The sequence below is a fragment of the Equus caballus genome, chromosome 16 (genome assembly GCF_041296265.1).
Source record: "Equus caballus isolate H_3958 breed thoroughbred chromosome 16, TB-T2T, whole genome shotgun sequence".
Classification (NCBI taxonomy): domain Eukaryota; kingdom Metazoa; phylum Chordata; class Mammalia; order Perissodactyla; family Equidae; genus Equus; species Equus caballus.
In genome coordinates, this window is record NC_091699.1 from 38,136,812 (window position 1) to 38,160,060 (window position 23,249).

Here is a 23,249-nt window from a genome sequence, read left to right on the forward strand (position 1 = left end):
TTTTAAGGCTAGAAATAGGGTGCAGATGCCCAGGATTTGTTAACAGGCTTGACTTTGATGCCGCCAAGCCCATTTTAAGTCAGATCAAGTTTACAGAGGTATAGCTGATTATTTTGAATAATTAAATGGTGTCAAAACCAGCTGTGATGAATAGCACTGGGGTCTCAAATCATAAATAATTGAGAAACTGGAGTTGCATTTGATCATCCTGATCAAGTTCTGTTCTCTAGAGGATAAATGTTTGTCCTGAATACCATCAACATTGTTAAATGCCTCAATATTCTTGCTCAGTCATCCAGCCAACAGTCAATTGAACTAAATCACTTTAACACCACACGCATTTGCTGTCCTCATGAATATAAAATGTTTGACTTTAAACCATGTTCTTTGTAGTTGAATAGGCACCTTTTTTGGTAAGCATCTAATAGCCACATTAAATACTTGACATGTTTTTGTTTGTTCCATGAAACATACGACTTTGCAGAATAAATCAGAGGGTCCCTTCTCTACCACCTTTGCTTTCATTCTGCTCAAAAAACAAAAACAAACAAAAAACTAAGAGAAAGACAAAGACTTAATGTAAAATGACTTGTCAATATAATTGCTTTTATGATGGCCTTTGGGGACTCCAAATTTGCATAGAGACAGGGGCTTTTGGTCCTATTTTTATTCCTCATTGTCCGTGCAAAATAACTGCACCTCCCAGCTGAATGGCTCCTGGACGGTCTCAAAGTGCTTGCCTTCCCTCACTCCATTTGACCCCTTAACCAATTTTGTGAAGAGAGGTGGGCAAGTTAGCATCATCATCATTATTTCCATTTTAAAGCAGAAAGGAGACAGAAAGGAAGTGCAGAGAAAGGAACTGACTTACCCACAAAGCTAGAAGACAGCTGAGCTGCCATGAAAACTTGGCCTCCTCGGCACAACTCTTGCTGCCAGAGATGTGCCTTAGTTAAGCGCCTCAGTGAAGAAAAGGGCAGTCTGTTTAATAGCTCCTCATTGACACCCTGTCACTGCTGAACTGGCAGGGAACCCAGAGTTGGCAGGGTGGTGCGTGCTGCTCTCTACCTTGTTTCCGACACACCAGTTCTTAAAATCAGAAGGCTGTGTTAACCCACGTCTTCTCTCCAAGGATTAATAATCAGGAAAACAACAACAATCAACCTTTGCATGGGCTCCACAGTTAACCCAGCACTTTCAAAGATGTTAATCATTCACTTTTTCCAACAACTTTAGGATGTAGGTGACATTAGTGCCATTTTTGAAACGAGGAAACTGGGGATCAGAGATGAAGTGACTGGCCCAGGGACAACGAAGCACACTACTGTGGAGCCAGCAACCAGTTCCTCAGACTTCAAATCTGTCTCCACTACACCTTGTGCATCCCAGAAACGACTTGGAATTAGGAGCCCTCTGCTTTACATTGTACCTGTTGTGCCAGTTACAATTAAGATGAATAAAGAACCAGAGTTAGTCTTTTCTTTTCTACCACTAAGTCTGTTCTTTCATGGAAGTGCATGTTTAGGAAGTGTGCAACCAACTCCCTTTCACTTCATTTTTACTGGGGAAAGAATGCCTGTTAAAATTATAAATGTAAGGAAAAGAAAACAGTTTCCACTTTTCTCATTACTGTTTTCTTATGCTTGGAGTAAATTCATTTCAAGTTTATAAAAATCCCTGTAAATTAAGAGTTAGGTTTCTGGAAATTAATTTCTAGTTTTGAAACATACCTCAAAATCCTCGGAGAACCCATGCTGGTTATTAGAATAGAGCTCACCAATGTGTTTAACAAACTGTTTGACAGGAATGGCTTCCATGTCATCTGTGGGAATAAAATTATATTCAGAGTCATAAAGAATACTTTCATAAAACAAATAACACTGATAAGGGATTACTGAAGATAAATATTTGACTTTTGCAAAGTGATATAATTGTCTCACTTGAAATAGATGTCTTCAAGAAAAGTCGCAGGATTTATTTTACATTAGGATCTCATTATGATTTTGAATGCCTATAAGCTAGGTTAAATATGGTTTTTAAAAAAGGTATGTAAAGAATTACATTTTTCATATTCAAGGCAATTTGCATGGTTAAATCACCACATCATACACTTAACAAAAAGTCTGAACTTACCAACGGTACTTATTTGTCAAGAAATCTTATCACAACCTAGATTTTTTTTTTTAAATTGCTATTCAATGAGGTCCAGCTTGAAGTTGGAGCAATTAAGCTCTATTTCCAATCTTTGAAGACTAAGCAATCTTTATACACTATTACAGATAGATGCCATTGTACCAGCTGGCTTTGGGTACAATGCCATCTATGTTTAAGTGTTCAAAATTTTAGTTCAAGACAGCTGTGTCTACATGATGCCAAATAATCAGTCTGACTGAATTAACTGGATTTTTTTGGTGTTGACAGACTAGGTATAGATTCAGGAAGACTCCACATTCTAATTTACTGTAGTGTCATTTCAAAAGGACATTGTCAGTTCATGAGTCCAAAGTGTGTTTTAAGCTGATTTATCCAGATCCATTCTGATACTTGAGTACTGCTGTAAAACTGCCACACCCCACTAACTGGAGCTCCCCAACCTCCCTCCTCCCTTCTTCCCTCGACCCTCCCCCGCAAATATTTCCTTTTAAAAATACTCTGCTGAATTTGAGATAAACAACAGACATGACATTTACTTTATTCAGAGTGAAAGATCTTTGGCAAAAGCACAAACATCTAAACTGCCACAGATGCTTTTCTTAGCAAAGGGTATGAAGATCTGTATGTGTAAATGAGGTCCTACTTTGGCAAGAATGTTATAGATCCAGGCCTGACAATCTGATTTCTCTTCATCTGGTGACAGTTAACATTGACTATGTCATTCCTTCTCTACTTTCTTTCGAGAGAGCAAAGCTCTAGGGTGGCTTTTTGCATCTATTGACATTTTCAAACTTGAATCATTCTAAAGCGGAAAATAGCATCTCTTATACTTTGTTTAAGGAAGGTGACTTATATGTTCATACTCCAAATTGCTTAGCATACAAATGCTACTTATCAAAAAGGTGATGCTCTGTAAGCATAAAGTCTTTCTGTGTGAACAATTAAAGACCTAATCATTTTAATAGGCCACCTTATGAAAAAAATTGCCAAGTTATTTACAAATATTTCAGGATTGAAGATGTTCATGAATATGCAATCATTTTGCACGCCCAAGAAATCTATAGCTCCCATAATGATGTAACCAGCATTAACAAAGTAAGCAGAGCCAAAATGTTTCCCCAGAATATTTAGCAGAATGCACAGTTCAAGAAAAATTTCCAAAATTATCCGATCACTTCACTTAAAATGTTTAGAAGTAAGCAAATACCACAATAATGATCACGTGGCAAAGAAATGATAGTTGAGAAAAGGGTTAATATGTACAAAATTGGAGAGTCTCTAAAAGATTAACCCAAGAATAAACTCATCTTTGCACAAGAGGCTAAATAAGTGAGACGGGACACAACCTAGCCCCACAAATACTTCAGCATTCAGCCTGCAGCATTTCTCTCCTATTTATTTTGAAATGAAAGACAGAACACTGTTTCCAAGGGCAGAGTGACATGCTTAATAGTGTAATAGGTTAAGGGCAACATTTATTCCATAATGATAGTTCAGAAATGTAGAGTCCCAATAAACTTATGGTGCCATGATTAAGCACACGGATACTAGTTCAAAATAAGAAAAGAACTTGTCAGCTTTAGAGCTACTTTACTTTGCAAACCACAGAGTTTCAAAGGTCACAGCACAACTCTAGTCATTAAAAAAATGCTTCAGGTTAACAATTTATTATTTTTTTCTGCAAAGTGCTCAACTCTAATATCCAAGCTACTGCCATACATGCCTAGAAATCAGTCTGCCTGCTACCCCCATGGCTAGACGCAGCAAAAATCCAGCAGAGCTCACTACGATAATCATGGAAATACATGACTGACTAGTCTCTCCAATTTGCCTCTTTGTCCAAGGAAGTCTAACCACACCCCTCTGAGTTTCCAGACACCACCAGTAACATCACAAAACTGCCAGACAAGCAGACACACACACACAGATACACACATGCATGCCATACTGACCACCATCAGCTACCCAGATAACACATTATTTGTCTTTCAATCAAGATAAATGAAACTGAGGGGTCATAAATCTTTTTTCTCAATATGAAGATAAATATAAGGCTATGGCTAATTAGAAGTCCTAATAGTTTTCCTCTTATATAGTTTTTCTATTAAATTTCTCTCAACATGAGCCAGATAATTATAAAACTACTGTGACCGGCAGAAGGCCAAGCAATTAGGACAGCATGACAGACCTGATCTGTTCAATTTTTATCTGGAAAGACCCTGTAATATAAGAAGATATCCATCTGTACAATGTTATTTCCACCTAAACATCTGAGTTTCATAAACGAATGCAGAGAATATTAGCAGCACTAAGTATGGACCAGGCAGTTTCTATGCCCTTTACATGTATTAACATGTACTCAATCTTCCCAACAACCCTAAGAGATGGGTACTATGTTCATACTCATCTTACAGTTGAGAAAACAAGCTCAGAAAGGTTAACTGAAGGCTAGAGCACGGCAGCAGAAGCTGGCCGCAGGATCAAGGTAAAGAGTGCTCTGACTTGGAAAGAATGGCTGTCATCGGGCCAGAGGGAAAGGGAAACCACTGGATGAGGCATTTACTGAGCACCTAGGACTCAGCCAGATATTAGGGAGATGGTCTTTGTTCAAGGGCAACCTTTGCTTTGGAGAAATGATGAATACAAGAAAGTGAGAGGAAGAACAGTGTGTAATTACATGGTACAGATGTCCAGTGCCATAAAAGGGATGGATCTGATGACTTAGGTGAGAATAAATGCCACTGATGTAATGGTGGGGGGAGGAACACAGAGGAAAAAAGATAAGCTGGAATCAAAGTGAAGATGTTTTCACTAACTACAGTTCGATGGGAGGTTGTTATGGAATAATGAAAATGGTCTAATGATAGAGTCGGTATAACCAGAAGAATCACCATTTATTAAGCCCTGAGTGGTTGTCAGGGACTATGCTACATGGTTTTCATACATCTATCTTTACAACAACTAGGTAAAGGGGACATTGTTATCCTCACATTAAACATAAGGAAACTGAGGCGACTAGTTCAAAGTGACACAATTACCATGTGGCAGAGCTGAGATTTGAAACCTGGTGTACTGAACCCAAAGCCTAGGCTGTGCACTGTGATGCGCTGTTTGTCTTCATTCTCAGAGCACCACAGTTTCAAGGAACGGCAAGGAATTAAACAGACTATCTGAATCTGAGAAAATGTTACTTTATAATGTTGTGCGAATATTTTTACTTACAGAATTTTCAGATAGCAAAGGTTTAAATTAGGCAAATATGGGACTACTATTATCACTAAATCACTCCATTTTAAAATGTTTCATATAGTCAGTTGAGAATCAGCACCTGAGAAGTGGGCTTATTGTTATTAAATAATATTATTTAATTCTTTTGTGGTTGGAATTAAATTCTGTATGTAAGATGCCTTTTATTTTTGGTGAATCCACAACAAAATGTCTGCATGTACCACTTCTGATGAAGCTTGAAGTTAGTCTCTGGTTTCTAGGTACCAAAAACAGAGCATTAGAAAAGGGTGAATGTGGGGCTGGCCCGGTGGCATAGGTATTAAGTTCACATGCTCAGCTTCAGCAGCCCAGGGTTCACGGGTTCAGATCCTGGGTGCGGACCTACACATTGCTCATCAGGCCATGCTGTTGCAGCATCCCACATACAAAATAGAGGAAGATTGGCACAGATGTGTTAGCTCAGGGCCAGTCTTCCTCACCAAAAACAAAAAAATAAGAGGAGAGTGAATGTCTACTGAGAAGAAAATACCAAAGGCGAGAGATTCCAAGGAGGAAAACTAGAGCTGAATAATGACCTCAAATGCAACACTGCAGGAAATAAAGAAAAATGTATTTGAACATGAAGAAAAGTTGTTTCCAGTCTCTAATGTACTTGCATCTTTAGAGCCAGGAGAGGGAAATCACCCATACTTTGGTCTATGCCTCTAACCTCCTCACATAGGCTAAACTGGCTCCCGCTTAAAATCTTAAGGAATAACATATATAAACAAAAAGGGAAAAACTTAGCTTTCTCGTCTGCAATTTTTGGGTTGATATTTGAAAGGAAAAGTCAGCAGCTGAGGCTGTCCCTGAATGTCCACCACTGGGAGGCACTGAAGGGGCCCACACCAGTCTTAAGCCTGTAACTCTGTAAAATTGTGTAGCTGTGTTCTTATCAGCCAGTGCTGATAGAGTGTTTACTGTGTATCAGGCACCCAGAAGCAGTGGTATGAGGGGAAAGCCAGAGCCAGACTGCCTGGTGGTGTGACTTCATCTTCCTGTGATTTCCTTCGCTCAACTGTAAAACAAGAATAATAACTACCTAATTTATAGAATGCTATGAAAAGTAAACTAGATAACATTAAGTCCTTATAAGGGTGCTTGGCATTTAGTAAATGTGTAATGAGTTTGAATCACTGTTAGGTGCTAATCACTTTACATGCATGACTCTATGATCCAGGGCTGTCATTACCCCCTTAATGTCATTCCTCATTAACAGTTGGGGAAACTGTGGCTAAGAGAGAACAAGGAGCTTGGCCAAGGTCTACTGTCATTATCAAATGGTGGGGCCAGGCTCACTCCAAAGCTGGCTTCTTCTACCATATATGACCTCTCTAGACCTTAAAATGAACATACATGGTTAGAGACAGCAGAGAACCATATATTACATTTTGAAGAAACTTTCCAACAAAAAAGGGTTGAAACAAATTGCTTTGGCTTTAAGGACAGGCTCAGTTACCTGGAAAATTCACACTGGTATTCTGGTCATCTTCATGATGCCAGGTATATAAGTGTTATAGTATTTACCTTCCTGCCAAGATGCTGAGCTGCTGGAACTGATTGGCTTAAGTAATCTGTTGAAGAAAATATCCTTGCTTACTCTGGCAGTGTGTGGGTACATATATAATTAGTATTAGGATTCCAGAGGGCCTTAAGCCGCTCACTCTGTGACCAATCTCTGTGAAGTTCATTTAACCTGTAGCAGTTCTCTCAACTCTATTCCAGATTTCAACCAAATCTGTCCATGAGCAGGAAGAACCTATAAAATCCCAGCACAGTACTTGGCTGAAGTCAGTCCTGCGCAGACCTTTCCCCCTTCCCACCCCAAGTCCCACGACTGGGCTGTTGTCAGGTACTGTCAACCACCCGTCTAGTTCACAGACCTTGATTTCAGGAACTCAGCCCCGTTCTTGTCTGTCCTCTCAGGCTCCCAGAGGCCAAGCACAGGCCTCTCTCTGTGTTTGCTAATACCTCTGTGTTAACTTAGGAAGATAAAGCAAATATGAAATAAAAGAACATGACTGAAATTTTAGTTCCTTAGTTAGGACACAACAAATAGATTTTTGTCTAAATCAGACTCTTAGGATGCAAGGAGTGTCGTGGAGATTGGAACATTTTATTTCCTGCCATAAAAAGAAATCTCTTTTCATTTATGACACAATGAAGTCAATAAAAAAAGGGCTTCATTATAGTCAAAAGGCCAATGAATCTCCTTTGGAGATAATCTCTGTATAAATAAAATATGCCAACAAGGTTGGTTTAATCCCAAGGGTTTTAAACTGCATGTTTAAAACCCCTTTATATGCTGGCACCCTGCTGAAGCCGGTGACCTTCAAATTATTAAGATGTATTTTAACTGCTGGAAAGGCATGAATCATTTCTGGATTTCTAAGCTACTGGTTAGCAGCAACATTCGTTTTGCAGTGTTCTTTATTTGAAAGTTAGATTTTCTAATTTCCAGAAAAAAGCATTTATAGGGACATTTGTATTTGACAATATGCACATTTGGAAGAGCCCTTTCAATATGCTCTATAAACGGGTTAATTTCATGAGCTAAGTTCTGATTTTAAAAAGCTATATATAATGAAAGTCTAAAAGATAAGAACTATAACAGTGTGAGCAGAATTTGTAGATGATGTTACATATGTAATGCCTCACTAATAATAACTGCAGCGAAAATATTATTCAAGTTTGTTGTTTCAAAAGAATATCCCCAGGTTGGAAACCCTAGACTTTTAAAAGTACTTGTAGGTTTCAGAATAACATGGATCTTAAAGGACGGAAATTGTGACCACTTCAGTATCTCAGAAGATGTCAGTTTATGAAGGGACTGACAGCTAGGTTATTACATTCAATTATGCTTTATCCTCACAGACTAACAATGGGAAACCAGTAACTGTGGAACGGTTGATTTTGAAAAACCATTAATGAAAAATATGAAGAGTTAAAGCCCCTTTCATTCTCCTGCAGGAGTCACAGTTTAACATCTGTGGGCCGGGGCAGGGGGGCGCGGGACACGGCACTTTGCCCATACATCAAACATGGAACAGGCACTGCTATTGAAATTTTCAAGATAAAAGAATTTATGTCACTTCTATAGTGACTGGAACCTAACCTCAAAAGCACTTCTTTCATGTTGAATAAATACTCTTTCATTATGAGTTCTTTCTAATGCGGCGAACTAACCTTAGCCACCATATTCATAGTCTCTAGCATTTCCACATTTTACATAAACATAGGTGAGACCAGGAAAAAACGTCTTCATTCTTACAAGACTGTCCTTGCTATATTAAACCAGAAGAACACACTGAAGATTCTAAATTCCTAAATTTCTTAAAATTAGTAGAACTGATTAACTCAAAATTCCTCAAAAATTCCTATAAACTGCTGTCTCCAAGGGATGCGTATCAAAAGATTAGCAAAGCTTTCCTCAACCATTTGCCTATTTTACATTAATTTTTTAAAGTCAGCGAAACACTGATTCCACTTATGTTTTGGGATTTCAAGACCAGAGCTGTTTATTTATGAATTTTAACCACAGCAGAATCATCCAAAAGTTGCTGATTTAGTGTCTAAATGTGTTCAACATTCAACATATTTATAAATTGCTCCCTAAGTCATTTAAATTTTTAAAAAGGCCTATTTTTGCACAAGGAATTGAAGTATTGGTGGGTTGAGAGTCTTTTTCTTAGGAAGGAAAAGAATAAAGATGACTAGAGAACACAGGTAAGAAGAGATCTTTTGAAGAGGAGGAAACTTCAACAGAAGAAGAATGAAACTCTCTCCAGGAGGATGAAAGAGAACCTAATGGAGAAGAAAATGGTCAGCACCAGTGAAAGAAGATAATGGTAAAGAAAACAACTCAGAAAAAACTCAAGAGAATATTCACATGTATTTGAAAATGCCTTCATTTAATGAAGCAATATCCAAATGAGGAGCCTGAAATCTTGAGATATCAGAACTGTCAGAGTAACATGCCAAAAGGTGCCAGAGCCATTTCTTAGCATCTGTGCTTTGAAGTCACACAGAGAATCCCAATGCTAGCTCCATTTATCTATATAACCTTGGGCAAAATAAATAATGTCTCTGAGCCTAAATTTCTTCATCTGTAAAAAGGGGATACCCACTTGTGTCTACAGGATTGTAGTGAAAATCAACATAGAGCACGTGGTTTGTCAATGCTCGATAAATCTTAGATGATAATGACGATGTTTTCTAAGAAAGGTCAAATGTAAAATAAGTTCTAGCAACAGAGTCTTTTACATATTTTACAGAGATGACCCAGCAGCTCTATTTTACAAGTTTGATACCTGAATTTTCTCTCTCACCCTGTTGTACACATTTTTAACCAGTATAATGGTTCAGTTTATTGGTAGTTGTCTGGAAATATCTTTTTTAAAAACACAATTATAGAAAATGAGAAGTTCAAGTGATAAAATAAATTGATAAACCTGGGGCCCAGTAGTGTTGTTTTTAGGTTTTGAACAAGGATAAAATTAAACGGACATCCAATGAGCAGAATACGTATTCCATATGAGCTCTATAAATATCCTAATATTTTTAGAAATAAGAACAATTAGATAATTCCTAAGGTAAAGCATTTAAATGATCCCAAGGAGGTCTCCATTAAAGAAAAGTGGTGTTGAAAGCTTCAACAGTGAAAATATCTCACAAATTTATTAAAAATTATGTTTTTTCTTATAATGAATTCTGTATGCAAGACACAGTTGTATGGTAAAAACTGGAAGAAACCATAAGAATAAATATATTAATGGATTGTTAAAGTGCTTCATAAATTATAAAATATTTTACAAATGTAATTATTAAATAGGACCATGGGGCTTTATTTAAGAAAAATAAGAGATTGTGATCAAGTTGAAAACTCTTTAAAATAAGGTCATGTAAGGTAAGTCCTTCTCAGTTATGGGTGAAATAAGGTTACTTGTCTGGGCATGCCCCCAGTTAAGGCTATGCTATCTATGAAAACCTGAGAAAACAGAGAAAGAGTAGGCTCACTCTTGGTTTCACTAGGTAAGTCCTTTACATCACACTGCCTTACAGCATTTAGAGTAACTTATTTTTACAAACGTGTTACAACTTGTCAAGGATGCATCTACTCTGCCAACTGAGGTACAACTGAATACTATGGATTTCTCAGTGGAGAATGTGAAGAAATTTTCTTTCCGTATACTTATACCACCAGTGAGTAAGAATTCAGAGAAACTCACATTTAAAGAAATGCCTTTGGGTTGTGAGTATTTTACGTGGCAATTAAATAGGTAGCTGGGAAATGAAGCAGAAAACATTCAAAAGCATTTCTGGTCTAAGACACCTACTCAGATGTGTGGCAAGGCAGGCATGATTGATGGCAGTTTCTGAAGATTCCAGGGAATTGAAAGTCCTAAAGTCCAAGCCAAAGAGCACAGCGAAGCGGGGTGCACCCAGTGGATGCGGTCCAGTGTGAGGGACAATCTTAACTTCAGAACCACGCAAACGCTTGTTCTCCATGGCTGCTGGCATGAGCGATACCATGATTTGGGAAGGAAAGCTTCACCAGCTGACACTTCTGGCTTACTTTATGGTTTCCGAAGTGCTTTTACACATACCAGCTCACGTGATCTTTAATGCTACCTCAATGGCAAGCAGGGCAGACATCCTGCTCACTTTACAGATTCTGGAAACTAAGGCTCAGAGAGGTCAAGGAATTGACCAAAGGTTTCATGGTGGAGGCAGGGCAAGATCCTAGGTTTTCTGACTCCTAATCCAGTGGGAAAAGAAAACAAAACTTAAAAGACAGCCCAAGAAGTACCTCACCATTTAACCTTTTAAAATGGATTTCAACTGCATGGCTACCCAACAGCTGTGGTTGTCAGATGAATCAGTTCAAAGGAGAGAGACGCTCCCAGGCATTTTCCAGAGGTCAACACACGTTCTAGGTGATGCAGGAGGAAAATGCTGATACACACGCTATTGCACAAATCTGGTAGATTCAACAGAAGTACTTATTCTATGGGGATGGAAGACTGATCATTCCTGCCTGTTTCCTCTCCTCTCAAAGGCAGGAGTGCAGTCTCCTTGACCAAGAATAAGGGGTGAGGGTTAGTAGAGAAGAATGTAGAGTAACGCAAAACCTATCCCGTCTGTATGGGAATCGTTTAGCAGCCACAAAATGATCCAGTAGGAACTTACTCAGAGACTTTTCTGCTACCTCTCTTGTTCTGTGTGACCAGCTTTAGTAAGAGTAGCTGACCAGAATGAGGAGAACATGGCCAATTCCAGCAATATCTAATGACTGAACATACACAGACACATAAAGGGCCAATTAAGTTCTCAACCATAATTGCACGTAGTGAAGATGTGCAAACAATAGAAGCATTCCTTCTTGGTACTCAGAGAATGACTGTACTGTACCTCTGAGCTTCACAGCTCTGGCCTTTTAAGACCTCTAGGAAGGTTTGCTGACATTCATTCACTCATTCAGAGAGTTAGAGAATGCCTACTATGTGCCAGGTATTATTCTAGCACTAAAGAGACATCCACTTGCCTTTATGAAGCTCTCATTCTAGTCGGGGGAGACCACAAACAAACAAGTAAAATATATGGTATATTCAACAGTGAAAACTGTTCTGGAGAATGAGGCTGACAAGGGGATAGCGGAGCTGTGGGTGTGTGGGAGGTGACATACAGTAAAAGTAGTGTTTCTGTTCACAAAAGAATAATTAATGTCAAGAGGATGGATGGATAAGACATCTGAAGATAGGTATTTACAAGTACATAATGAAAACCCAGATGAAGAAAGTTCAAATCTGGCAAAAAGGAAAGGATGCAAAATAAAAATAGTGGGAGCCATCTTCAAATCCCACATCCTGACTGTCACAACTAACCCACTGCTGAACTTGTAAATGTCGGTGACATTTGCTAGGGTTTACTATAGTGTCCCCCGCCAGTCCCTACCCCTAACACTAACCGAGGGTGTTATCTCTTTCCGGGACCGGACTAAGAACGTATCCCTAGACTTCCACAAGAACACCCTAAGCAGCAAAACTTCCAGGACGAAGATAAATGATTTTCAGAGTAAGGAATCTTAAGAGAAAAGTAAAAAAAACCCAAACACACAACATACTGCAAATTGTGATTTAAAGCACAAATTGACTATCAAAATGAAATTTAGTCCAAGTAGATTTACAAATATGTTTTTCTCTTTTTCCTACTGTTACTTCCCTTCCCTGCATGTGAATCTATGCTATATTAACTCAGAGTTATCTGTCTCTTTTAAAGAGCCTTTCCTTACTTTGCAGATATGCAAAGGAGCAAAGATTTCCTTAAATTACTCTTAGTTAAGGATCTCCTAGACTGGGCAAGCTTTAAAAGGCTATAAAAATAATGTTTTGTCATAGCTATCCCATAAATCTGAGAACAAAAGAGAAAAACAATTAGCCCATTACAAATCAGAGTATCTCACTTACCCGGAATAGGAATAATAGGAATACTTTCATTGGGGACCACCCGAGGTGAACTGCTATCTTCCACATAGAAATGAGCTGTCTGAAAACATTTTCTGTGCAGGAAAGAAAAACATGCAAACAGTGAGCCCAGAGAAATACACTTTGTCTGAGTTCATCATTTTTCAATTCTTTCACAGATTTTCCCAGCTTTAAATATCACACAGCACTGAGTGCAAACCCATGGAAAAGTAACAAGATACAAGGACAACATTCATCTATTCAAAGAACCCCAAATAGGTGAAGAATATCCATTTTTTATTACACCAGATCTATCCTGAGAGCCAGAAGGAAGGGCGCAGTAATGAACCACTCGAACACAGGGAAACTTGGCACAGACAGAGAAAACTTGCTGTACAAACCGCTAGCATTACCCCACAGTATTTCTAAATTTGCCTTGTTACAGAGGAATAATTTGCTGTTCTAAACCCCCAGCACCAAGTTCAAAATCACACCTCGAACCCTCCCAAATGCAGTCATCAAACAGCCCAAGTACACAATAGCACCACATTGTCAGTGCTGAGCGAAGGCCCCCGAAGCCGCAGACAGCTCTGGAAGGGGGTCAGAGGGTCCAAGGGGGCAAGCACTCAAAATCAGAGGCCCATGCCAGACAACATGGGAGAAAGGACCTGAAGCCCTCAGGTGTCATCTGCTTGTCTTTTGTTCTGTTCGTTTTTACCTGTACTTCAGGCAGAGCAGGGAGCAAACACTGGTCATCATAGGATAGGCAGAGAACAGAAAAGCCATCAGCAGCTCACTCAGCCTCTGCCTACTGATGCTGGCTGGCCCTCAGCTTTCCAGCATCCACGTCACTGCTCATTGCGGCCCTAATGAGCTGCCGGAAGCACAGGCTGAATATTTAATGAGGCTGCTCAGCGTGAATGGCTATTGTGACCAGAGAAGGGTCCCTGTTCATCTGGCGGAGGGGCTTCACAATAGCTGGCCCTACTGCTGGGTCTTTTAGCCAAGCAGGCGGCATCCTTCTGGTGCTTGGTGTCCCTGGGATCCATCCCACTCCACTGGCATCTCACACCAAGCCCCTTTATCCTCACTATAGCTTTGCTTTTTCTGGGGGCCATATTCCAACCATTTGAGGAAGTAAACTTTTCTTCAGAGTTGTCTTTGCTCATCTAATTGCAAGTATCCTGGGATGATTCTGTTGGACATACTATGTTTCTATGAAGCCAAAGAAGGGAGTTGGGGGGATGGGTTGGAAAAATCAAACTCTTCTATTAGCAAAGGAGATCTTGGTGGGAGCGAGGAGGCCTCCAAGTCACACAGATTATTCTACCTCAGTTTTCCACGGAGCTATTATAACCACACACAATCAGAAGTGATTGTATGTCACAGGACAAAACGTCTCTCTTTAAGCAGCGCCTACTTTCAGTCGGAAAGAAGCTCTGACCAATTGTACGCGTGGGCGCTGCTTTAGGAGCAATTCTGGATTACTGCTCCGTACCATCAGGACATAAATCACTCCCACTCTCAGCATGTGTCGCACAGGCCTGCTCTTGCAGAGCACTGAACAATGATTTTTTTTTCTATGAATTGCCTGTCATTTGTAATATCAATAATAAAACAAGTTTTCATCATTCATTGTCTAGCTGCCTTTATCTAAATTTGGAAAGAATATCAGTCAGTCTGACTCAATCTACATGGATATGCAATGCACAAAATATTCGAGGGCTCTGTTGGTAAGTGGATCTTCTACTAAATGTGCAGTCATGGAAATCCATGTGTAAAAAACATCATTTTGATGTTTGATGTTCGAAATAGCTTCCGTTTCTAAATTTGTCGTCAAGTTTTCCATTCTTGGATTCCTTCCTCCTTCCCCCACCCCAATTTGCACAGATATCCAGCATGTAACATTTGAGTTAAAACTTAGGTTATGGCCCTAGCAAATGAGCTAGAACCTTAACCACTCAGTGTCATAGCTAAGGAACACCTGCTTTTGTCGAGATGTTGGACCATTCAAGCATGTAGTAGCCAAAGAAGTGGTCTATGACACTGAAATGAATGACATGCAATTTACAGGTCAGACTTTAGCTGGAAAAGAAAAATGCACAACAAAACAATGAAATAACTCTTAAGACCAGAATTATTATGCCTATTAAATTTTTATATATAAAGCTATTTTTAGTAAAAAAAATCATTATTGGCCAAGAAACTGTTAAAGTCAAGTGACTGGAAAGGATAAATTGTATTGTGGATTCTTTTTCTGGAAGGATAAGCAGGCAGTTCACCCAGTCTCTCAGCTAGATGTGGAGCTAAAGGTTCCATATACTCTGAAAAAAGCAGTGTGTACTGAAGCACATCACTCTCTAGTGCTCCATGTGCTGCTGTTTATAATGGATTTTCCCTGGAGCACCATAACTCTGATTGCCAGAGAACAGCACACCACTGGGGATGAAGGTCAGAGCCCTGGGAGAGACCGCTCTCCACATCTGCACCTTGATGCAGGTCACACATGCCTTTCCTCCCACACAAGGAGTTGTGTGGGCAACTGACTACAGAACTTTGGGGGAAATGTTTTCCCCTACAATAAAGTTTCAATGGACTTGGCAAACATTTATTTAGCACCTGCTGCACAGCGTGGAGTGTGCAGCTAACACATTCTCTGTAATTGCCTAGAAGCCTTAAAACTACTTCCTGAAGGCTGGGTAAGCATTCAAGTAATTTAGAAAGAATTATATACATAATACATAATCTCTGCAGAAAAATTAGGAAATACAAATGAACAAAAAGAAAAACAACCAAAATTACCCCAAATCCTTCCCCCAGTAATCATCACTATTAGCATTCTGGGGTATCCTTCCACACTTTCCCTCATTATTGACTGTTCCTTATCATCTACGATGAGGGGCTGGGAGCTGAATGATAAACAACACAGACAACGTCCCTGCCCTCATGGCACTTACGTTCTCATAGGGAAAAGTAACAACAAACAAGTAAACAAATAATTACACATAGTCAAGAGCTATGAAGAAAATAAAACAGGATGAGGTGGTGATAACTGATGGAGGAGGTGAAGGAGGGGACCTCACTGATGAGGTGGCATTGGAGCTGAGACCTGATTGAAGAGGACCAGTCACGGGAGGTTGAGGAGAAAGACCATTCTAGGCAGATCAAGCAGCTAGTTAAAGAGCCTTAAAGCTGAGAGAGCTCGCACACTGTAGGAAGTGAAAGGAAGCCAGAGGTAAGAGCAGGGAATGGCTGCAGGAGGTAAGAGCCAGATCATGCCAGATGCAAGGCCACAGTCCTCACTGGCATCCAAGAGCAATGGCAAGCCAACGGAGGGCTACAATCCATGGAGTGGCACACTTCAAAATACTCATTGTGGTTGCTATGTGGTAAATGGAGTAGAGGGCAGCGAGAGTAGGGCAAGGAGATGCATCAGGGGCTGTGGTTGTAACCTCACCTAAATACAGACGGGCTGTTTTCTATTTCGTTTTTAACAAAAACAAGTTTATACTATACATGTCTCCTTGATAACAAATATGAACTAACATCCTCATTAACGTTTGCTCAATTTTCCATTTCATGGATGTACTACATTGTTAGATATTTAATTTATTCCTTTAATAACTATTTCTTATGGGTCTACTTTGGGCGAGGGACTGATCAAGGTGCTAAGTTGTCGTCAACTTTTCACATCATTGACCACACCTAGACGAACACTTTGCATGTACAAATTCTACATTGTGGGTTTAATACCTAAGAAAAGCAGCTGATTCAGCGGCCAATAATGCATAACATTGTATTTTAACTCGCTCATTTCAGAGAGGTCCCACGAGAGATTTTGGTTTTTGACCTTCAGTGGTGTCTAGAAATAAAAACATAAAGGCAAGGATTTTGGAGAAGAGAAAAAGAAAACACACATTTTAATGCCTCTAAACATCTCAATTATGATGTATTCAAAGAGGCCATGTTATCTCTAATTTTGAACTCAGGGGAATGGAGACAGAATTCCCGATAATGCTCAAGTGTGTCACTGGGTATGCATTTTCAATTTTCTATCTAGGTCCAATTCTCTTCCAACTAACTTACTCTAAAAATCTCCCCTTGAATGAAACAGATTCTAGGATCATAAAGAGTCATTTTCTAAAATTATAATTTCTTCACAATGAACATCTGTTTATTTTATGCGAGTACCTTAAAAAGGGAAAATAATAAAGTAGATCATGTTTGAAATAAAAAATACATTTGTAACTTTAACTATAAATTATAGTCCAGTGGATCCTCACTATAAATTGTATATTTTCACCTCTCCTCTTTTTTTTTCTTCCCTTCTCTGCCTGCACCTTCCCCTCTATGTGTCCCCTTTAAGGAACTGAGAACAGATGATAATGTTTTTTCATTGAGCCTGACTGGCCTAGGAAGGAGCCAAATTAGTCCTCTTTGGCTTCCCGTAATCTACCTTTGCAGCATATGTTTTCCTGACACTCTGAGTTTCCCAATTTAAGTGCACCTTAGTTTTTGGAGGGTCCCAATGTCAGTCAATCTTTCTCTTTCTCACTCTCACTCACACATACACACACATACACAATCAGTAAAATTTCAACTAAGCAGTGGCTATCAACCAGCAGTGCATATCTCTTTGGTTTGGGAGCTTTTAAAATGCTCATGTGGATGATCCCCACTCTGGTGATCCTAGCTGAGCAGGTCCAGGGTGGGGCACAGGCTTGTGTATTCTGAAAAATCTCCCCTGAGGGTTCTTGTGTGCACTGTCCCCGGTTAAGGACCACCGTGATCAAGGGAAAACAGTCCTGAGAGTCTGCTGTACTGTCACTAGGAAAGCCACTAAAGAAGAAAACAACCTTGAATGGCAGGTACCATAAAAGTACCCATAAACTAAGACTCTAGAATTCATATGGTCCCATATGGGATAGAAAACAGTAGTTAGGAATTCAAGGATATTAATATAATCATCTCAAGAACAGAAAGAAAAACTGTATTGCACACACTTGAATAAGAATTTGAAAGGTCTTCTCCATTTCTGTTATAACCTGAGGGCTCAGAAATAGAATGGAATTCTCTAAGCTGGAGCAAACAGTTCAGCCTCTCATATTGAATAAAAGTCTTTTCTCAGATCACAGAAAAAACATATTTCTCAAATGAAAGTTTTTCCTCCTAAAGCTACCTTTTAAACCACCTTTTGGACTGCTCTACTTGTCTCCTGGCAAAATAAATTTTATTTTTTATGAAGGACTTGAATTTGTCAATATTTACTCATTCAGTAGTTCACGATGTTCTGATGTCCGGAATTCCAGGTGTCCTACCACTTGCACACATCTGAAAACCACTGAATTAGATGGCTTTCTAAACGCCCCCCACCCCCCGCCCCATGAAGAAAGTACAGAGACAGAGTTACATCAAACATTCACTAAATACTTCTAGATGGGAGCAAGAAAGAGACATCCCAGTTTGCATGAGGCAATTTTTCCTCAATTCAAACTCAATGGATGTGAATGAAAATGAAATGGGAGATGTGAATCTTTTGGTCCCTGACTTGGCCGCACTTCTCATATGCCTCTCACAGAGTAAGCATCTCGCCATGCTGAATGAGAGTCAACTGTTTAAAGGGATGCATTTTTCATACACCACAGCCCCTAAATACAAGCCAAAAGCTTCTGGTGCTTGACCAAAGATGGCCAACATATTAGATCTATGCACATCTCACAGAAGGTTCTAAGTAGCAAAATAGAAACAAGCTTTCTGTATTACTCTCCATTCATTCATCCCTTTTTAGAAAACCAACATGAACTCATATATTTTAAGATTTCTAAGAAAGGCTTGACTGGAAGACAGGAGGATAATGTGCAATATCCTCTCCAGGAGCTGAACAAATCAATGTGGATTCTGGCTAGCAGCTCCCTTGGTCTCAAGCCCACACTCCATGATCTGTGGTCCAGACCCATATGATGCCTGAAAGCCTTGCGCATGAATGGATCAACCCATGAACAGTTTAAGCTTACAGTCATGAACATTTGGTCTTGGACTGAAATTTCTAAAAATAACCTTTCATTCTTTTAGATAAGGAGATATTTTGAAGAGAGAGATTTTTTCAAAAATAAAAAATTCGGGGCTGGCCCGGTGGCGCAGCGGTTAAGTTCGCACATTCCGCTTCTCGGTGGCCCAGGGTTCCCAGGTTCGGATTCTGGGTGTGGACATGGCACCGCTTGGCACGCCATGCTGTGGTAGGCGTCCCACGTATAAAGTAGAGGAAGATGGGCACAGATGTTAGCTCAGGGCCAGGCTTCCTCAGCAAAAAGAGGAGGACTGGCAGTAGTTAGCTCAGGGCTAGTCTTCCTCAAAAAAAAAAATTAAAAAAAATTCTACGCTTGAGAGAGCACAGCACATGTCAGAGGACATCTAGTCAGGATGCAGCAAATATCGACCAATATCAGTAAGTCATCAATGTCAATTCCCTGAGCTCCCATGGAAACACACACACTGCCAGCATATGACAGACCTGGTGTGTTTAATTGGCCCTCTTGACTAATGAAACACATACACACACAAAACCGACCACAGCTGCTCTGACAGTGCTTTATAAGTATCAGCAAATAGTCAAGTTACAGAGGCTCACTATTCAAACAAAATGCAGCAAATTATAAGGATAAGCAGGAAATCTCTAGACCCTCCATCCTCCTCCCCATTTCTATCAGGAATCTGGCACATTCTTAGATCAGGACACCCAGAATGACCAAAGTTCTACAGTCAGGCTTTCCTTTCTGATGCTCCTGTTTTTCCAGGGGCCCACTTAGATAACCTTTGATATGTCCAATTTTCTTAAATCTCTTTCTGCCCCTCTGACAAGGATCTGGGAATACTTTAGGTGACTGATACTGATTTTGAGTCCAGAAGTAGTATTAGAAATGTCTGGAATTCCACTCAGCACTGCTATATATCAAAAAGGCTCCTCAAAAGGCAGCACCCCATCCCCCTGCTTACAGGAGAGGGTTTCTGAGGTCTAGAGACATCGAGGTCAAAATGTGCATCCCTTCAATGACCTTGAGATATCACACTGATCTCACCCAGGGTCCTTGGCTCACAGCTACACCACCCTCAACATCACTGTGACCGCTGGCGCACAGGTTAGAGAGAATCACCACACAATTTCTAGACTCCTGTGAAAATCTGGGATTACAAAATAACCAAATATTATATATAGGGATTAGAAACCAAGTCACTGTCTTCAAATTAAGTTCAACGGTTTTATAATCACATCAGGGTGACAAGGAGTTTGTCTGCAGTGTGCAACTCAAAATGTTAATTGCAGACTAGAATGGGCGGTTGGCTGAGCTGCTGTTGAATATTAATTAAGCAATCTTAACTGATTTATAGACTGCCCTCATTTAAATTTACAGTGGCACACCCGCTAATAATCCCATTTATTCTCATGCTGTCGAGTACAGAAATCACATTAATATTTACTTTTGTCATGAATCTGTTGTAGTAAACTGTGTATGAGTAAGAGCCACTTATAAATAGAAAGCTGAAAACGTTTACATGCCTTCAAGGAAGATGATTGAGAGATGTGTTAAAAAGACATGCATTGATTTATTAGTGCAAAATGTTCAAGAAATTGAAGAAACAAGGACAACAATAGAAGGGAAAGGCTGTGGGCGTTGTTGGGCTTTTCCTCAGAAGAGAGTCTGCTTGAAATTAACTCTGGGGTCCCACTTGGAAAAGAGCCCAATGGAAGTTCTGAGTTGGGATTTTGCATATGCAACCACTCATTTGCCGTTATGCCTCCTTTACAGTATGGTAAATGATTCTGTTTGTAAAACTCAGCTTTTACTGGTAGTATCTTTTCAGGAAGGGATCTTCTAGAAGGAAAAATTCAGAATTGTGCTTATTTGCATACTCTCCAAACCATTAAAGGGACATGGGATCTGACAAATATGAATGTACTTTTGGGGATAATGAAATGGCATATTTCATATTGGGGCCATCCTGGAAATCCTGGGGCATATGGTTGTCATACCTTGGATAAGCGGGGCTTGTCACATGTGAGGAGGAAAGGAAAGGAAGAAGGGGAAAGAAAAGCAAACAAAATCGTATTGAAGATGGATAGGGTGTGAGAGAGGATACGGATATTAAATGAGGAGAAAATTTTTCAAAATATTTTGGATTTCACATGGTTGGAGAGATGTCCCATCAAGTCTTGTTATAGCTGGAAATGTCAAAAATCTGATTTCTGCAGTAAGAATTTTATTGGAAGATACAAATTGCCTGCAATTAACATCTTAGGATGGTGGAAGAATATTAACAAATCATATACACATAAGTGGTCTCAAGGCAATATACTTTCTTGCTAAACATTCAGTTTGCCAAGAAATCCTTGCAGACACCCAGGAATGACTGAAGTACTGGTAATACTTTCCAGGAGATAAAGAGAGCAAAGATCATTTCATAAACCACATGTTGACCAGAAAAAGAACCTGAACAGGGGGGGTTTTATGTTACCGCTGGCTGGAAGGAAGTGAGCTGTGGACAGTGCTTCCCAGAGCTCCGCGCTCTCACCTAGAAAAGAAGGCTGGAAGGCGGGGGCTTTGAGGTAGCAGTGTTACACTTAGTTAGAACTCTGGCCTGGAATGTTCTCAACTTCTGGACTGAGGCTTGAGGGACTCTCCCTCTCATCTTTCCAGTGTTTCAAGCACTGACACAACCCCCCACTGATTGGGGAGGTGAATGGGGACGTGATCCATCTCAACTTGGGCAGGAGGTAGGAAACGGAAATTCACATTTTACTTACTGCGTGTATGATTCAGTATATCGTAAAATAAGCTGGTAAAAACTTTTTGGCAATTACTTATTTCATTAACATACTGACTGAAAGAAGTCTAACTTTTGCTGTAAGCACTTATTTTAAGGATCTACAGGGGTATTACGTGCCTCTTCACTAAATGGCCCCAGATTCTAGTACTCTTTAAATACTTGGGACCAGCTGGGAAAAAAAGTTGATTCAAACATCACTCTATCTACTAGATTAAATTCCAAATGACTTAAGAATATTAAAATTTGACACCCTAGAAGTACTTAAAAAAAAGTAACCTCAGAATGGAGACAGACTTTCTAATGGTGACTGAAAATCCAGCAACCAAAAGAGAAACTTATGGACAGAGGTGACCATAGAACAGTCAAAGAAGCAGCATAAACGTGGTTAAAAGACAAACCACAGATTAGGAGAAAAATATTTGCAACTCGTGTTGCTGACAAGGGTGCCCTCTCGATTAGAAAAAAGCCAATTACATAAAGGAAGACTGAACAAAAGATATAAACAGTTTCCAGCAGCAGAAATTCAAATTCAAATTCACTAATAATAAGAGAAAATACATTAAAACTACATTAAGACACCATTTTTCTTCACCTATGAAGTTAAAAAATGCTGAAGTTTGAGAACACACTGTGCTGGGAAAGCTGTGGAGAAATAGGCCCCTTGTGTGTTGCTGATGGAAGCCCACCTTAGTGTCTCAACAGGGAGGGCAATGTGGCACCACCCACTGAAATTACCAACGCACACAGCTTGTAATACAGCCAATTTCTTGAATTTATCCTACAGAGAGGCTTCACTCACAAAATGACACATAAAGTTATTCCCCGCCCTATCGTTTCTAATAACAAAAGACTGGGAACAACCAAAACGACAGCCACAGGGGAGTGGCTCAACAAATCATGACACATCTATGCTAAGAAGCATCATGCTTCTGTAAAAAAGAACGAGGAAACTATGTATGCATACAGAAAAACAGCATTCGGTGAAAAAAAGCAAGGTCTTTGACAGTGTATGCAGTATTCTACTGTGTAAGAGGAGATAGGGGATACAGATTCATAGTTGCTTACACACACACACACACACACACATACATACACACACACCCACAACCACCTCTGGAAGAACAGACAAACTAGTAGAGGTTACCTATTTTCGAGGGGTAGGAAGCAGGGTAGGTAGGTGACAGGATAGAGATCGAGGGGTATAAATAATTTTAAATTTTTTGAGTTTTCAACCATGTCAAGTATTACCTATTCAAAATTTAAATCAACAACTTTTTAAAAAATTAAATGCTTGGGTCTGATTTTTATTGTTTTTTTTTCTTCTTTCTGGGGGGACAATCGGCTATCACTTCTTCCATGAGCCTTCGTCCTACCTTTAGCGATCCCGTCCACTCTAGGACCGCATAGCCCCTTCCTCTGCTGTGGAGGAGGAGCGTTTAACAAGTGAGGTGAGATGAAGGGCCAAATGGTACTGCCCCGAGGTGGATGAGCAGCGACTTTTGTTCAGAGCTGCCACTTAGGCAGCTTTTTTGGCTTTTCTCC

General features: G+C 39.8%; 1 protein-coding gene across 6 annotated transcripts in view; it reads right to left on the reverse strand.

The window, feature by feature from the left end:
- PTPRG (protein tyrosine phosphatase receptor type G) overlaps positions 1-23,249 on the reverse strand; it is a 675,839-nt gene that overhangs the window by 41,748 nt on the left and 610,842 nt on the right. For all 6 annotated transcript variants that reach the window (XM_023621202.2, XM_070238719.1, XM_023621201.2 and 3 more), the window contains 2 exons: positions 12,888-12,979; positions 1,731-1,822 (listed from right to left, as the gene is read on the reverse strand). In XM_023621202.2, coding sequence (XP_023476970.1) covers positions 1,731-1,822; positions 12,888-12,979 — 184 coding nt within the window. The remainder of the gene's footprint in view (positions 1-1,730; positions 1,823-12,887; positions 12,980-23,249) is intronic.